The sequence below is a fragment of the Limulus polyphemus genome, unplaced genomic scaffold, assembly GCF_000517525.1.
Source record: "Limulus polyphemus unplaced genomic scaffold, Limulus_polyphemus-2.1.2 Scaffold529, whole genome shotgun sequence".
NCBI classification, from domain to species: Eukaryota; Metazoa; Arthropoda; class Merostomata; order Xiphosura; family Limulidae; genus Limulus; species Limulus polyphemus.
In genome coordinates this window covers 298716-302033 of record NW_013666139.1, presented here as the reverse complement: position 1 = coordinate 302033, position 3318 = coordinate 298716, and the positions used below count along the sequence as shown (strand labels likewise).

The 3318-nt window shown below is 31.8% G+C and overlaps 1 protein-coding gene across 1 annotated transcript in view; it reads left to right on the top strand.

The window, feature by feature from the left end:
* LOC106458893 (neural-cadherin-like) overlaps nt 1–3318 on the top strand; it is a 109652-nt gene that overhangs the window by 97021 nt on the left and 9313 nt on the right. Inside the window, exon 21 of the mRNA XM_022385251.1 lies at nt 1556–1797. Coding sequence (XP_022240959.1) covers nt 1556–1797 — 242 coding nt within the window. The remainder of the gene's footprint in view (nt 1–1555; nt 1798–3318) is intronic.

The following is a 3318-nucleotide window of genomic DNA, read 5'->3' as shown; positions in this document are numbered from 1 at the left end:
ATATATACTATTCATACCTTCAGTGTATAGGACCAAGCAGATTTTGACATCAAATTTTGGGATAAAAAAGTGCGTCTTATGCACCGAAAAATACGGTAACATGTTAATCATAAACATGTTCGTTCATTTGGTTTGATTCATAATTCAAATGGGTACTCATGCCAAATTTTCACACTTGTTTATTCAGTTAAAAATTATTATTAACCCTTTCTGTTGTTAATATCTTTATAAACTCAAGCATAGGCTTCTTAGAAATTATGTGAAAGGCTATGTTTACTTTTTGAACAATAAGCATTATATTTTTCAATATATATATATATTTGTATAGTACTCAAGCTCAATACTGTTGTCCAATACTGTGAGAGGGAGTAATCTACGAGATGCTGAAAACTGAGTTTTTGCAATTATGCCAAATTAATGATATTTAGCTGTGATGTATTAAAATCTTGAAGTTATATTATTTTAGTTTTCAAATTATATGAATAACATAAACCTTAAAATAGTGTCATTTTCTACTTGATAATCGGTATGACTAATGATACAACAGACTTTTGATAGAGGTTTTGTAAAAAGCACTGTTTTATATGTTGTTTTTTTGCTTCAGATTGCTGTTCTAAATCTTTATTAAAAATCATATATTGTTATTAAACAATGTATGAATTTGGTCACATTATATGACTTAAGACCACAGTGAGAAGAATAGTAACACCTAGTGTGTATAACTACATGTTGTATGTATTGTGATATATACAAGTACCATCAAGTGTGCAATACTTTACTCTGGGGAATTTATATTCTGCTGTACATTAGATGTTACATTATTCTCATATATGTTAAACTAACTTACTCTGTTTAATGTTGTAAATTAAGAATCCTCTTTCATCGTTTGTATATAATAAATTACAAATGGTATTTTAAGTAAAAATTTCATGTAATATTGTTTATTTGACTGCATGGCTTTGAACCATTTTTAGGTCAAAGTTTTACTAAGAAGCATTGAAACTGAAACGCATGGTTGAATAGCAGTAATTTTTATTCCATATCCTTTAACATTTCCAAGAGTTGTGATATAAGGCAAGTTATATACTAAGAACATTTAACTGAGTAGAAGGAATTCTGTCTCTGTAAATACTTCAGTACTGAAAAAGTTAATAGCACTTTCGCATATTATCATATAAATTTATTTTTGTTGGTTGATTATCTAGCAATGATTAGACATCACAAATAACTTTCACTTGAATTAATTAGGTCATAAAATACAATTATTACATATTGAATAGTTGAGAGTATTTACATTCTATCTCCAGTAATTTTCTTTGTGCACAACACTCAAACCAGTTTGTGAAAAAATACTTTTGTTTAAGCAAGTTATTCAATTTTTAGACATATTGCATCATGTGAATATTGTCAATGTAAGTTTTAAGCGAATATTTGTTATTCAGACAGAATTTCTTCTACCAGCAGCAAAAGGATTATTACAATAATTATTTTAACCAGATTGGTGGATGATTATAATCAGAAAACTAACAACTGAGCTTGAGATCTCTCACTACAGGTGTCACAATGGTTTTGTATTGACAGAGGATGGTAAAAACTGCATTGATGCTAATACTTGTTTGAGTGATCCCTGCTTTAATGGTGCAACATGTGTGGACAAGCCAGATGGCAAAGGCCATTATTGTCTATGTAGTGATGGTTATAGTGGCAGCAATTGCCAGTCAATAGTCCAAGCAAAAGTGATGAAATTAAGCATGGCAGCTCTTGCAACCATCTTGGTCTGTCTCCTTAAAATACTGAGTAAGTATTATAGTTAGAAGGGGCTAGGATTATATTTGGAGGACTTTATAGCATACATGTCTCAAAAATTTTTCAGACAGAAGCTAGAAAATATATTACATTTATATAATATGAGGTAACTATGCATTGTTAATACTTGAAACATTTGGTACTAAATAATATTGAACAAAAGTCACGTGTCAATTGACAGACATACTAGAAAACAAATTACACCTTTTTTTTTTTTACTAAACCTAGACATAACCCATAAATTAAAATGTATTTTTATTCTGTATTCTATAGAAAAGAGGCTTTTATTAGTTAATAAAAGAGAATAATCAAGACAAACTTTGAAAGAAGTGCAAGAAAGGGGTGATGAACTGTATGCTTTAAATCTTTTTGCATAGTTTTGAAATGATCTAATATTATGCATTTCAAAAGAATGGAGCACCAGTCTCAGTCATGGTCTACAAATTTTCTTTAAATTTGTCATATTTAAGTTTCATCATTTGCCACAGATGCCCTGTGAGTTTTTTCTATGAAGATAAATTAAAGTGTCTAGATGAGAATGAATGTCTCATATGACCATGAGGATATGATAGTTAATTGCTGTAACAGGTCTCACAGTAAGATAAATGTTTAAGTGGATAGTCATGTTACAACTGCACTTGTGCTGATGATGAAGTGAAAAATAAATTGAGCAAGACTTTGTTGTGTGATAGAATTGATGATTTAGCCATAACTCTTGCTATCTTTAAAGTCTATCTGAGTAAGCTTGTATTGTTACATCTCTGTATGTTTGTTTGTTAATTTTTCTATTATACAAGTCCTTTCTTAAATAAAACTTGTTTATTCTTCCTCAATACAACTTTGCAATACACTTAATTCTCACAGTTACACACACTATAGTTCACAACAATTCACTCACTTTCTACCGCGCTTGACTCAATTGTCCGTCTCTATCTCCGCCTGTCAGCAACTACAGTTCCGATCTCTGTATCTGCTATCCTTGGTTCCCCACTCTCTCTCTTTCTCTGCCCTTCTCTCTCTGTCTAGTGCACTTATATACGGTAATACCGCCTGTTCTAGAATCTTCTAGGCTCTCAACACGTGCTACCAGCGTCACTTGACTTCCGCTGTCATAACACACTTCTAGAATACACGTCACGTGACCCCTGCTGTCGTAACACTGCCCCTTCCTTAGTATTGTTCATCCCAAACAATAGCCACTTACATTAAACCAATAAACAATTAACAATAACTTAATTATATGTACAGAATTTACAAACACAAAATCAAAATTCAACAAAGTCTTTTAATTTTACGGGACGTATCTTCTTCCATACTGGTCTCCATCTCGTTGGCTTCTGCTTCAAGTGGAGTTCATCTGCTTCATCAAGAAACGTCCTATCATTGGTAACAGTCACATCAGTGGTAGTAACTTCATCAAGGGCTTCACTGTTTCCCTTCTCAAATCCCTTCATCGAATCAGTAGACGTTTTCAAGTTTGAATGCACTTGATAGTGAATATCATCCATCCTT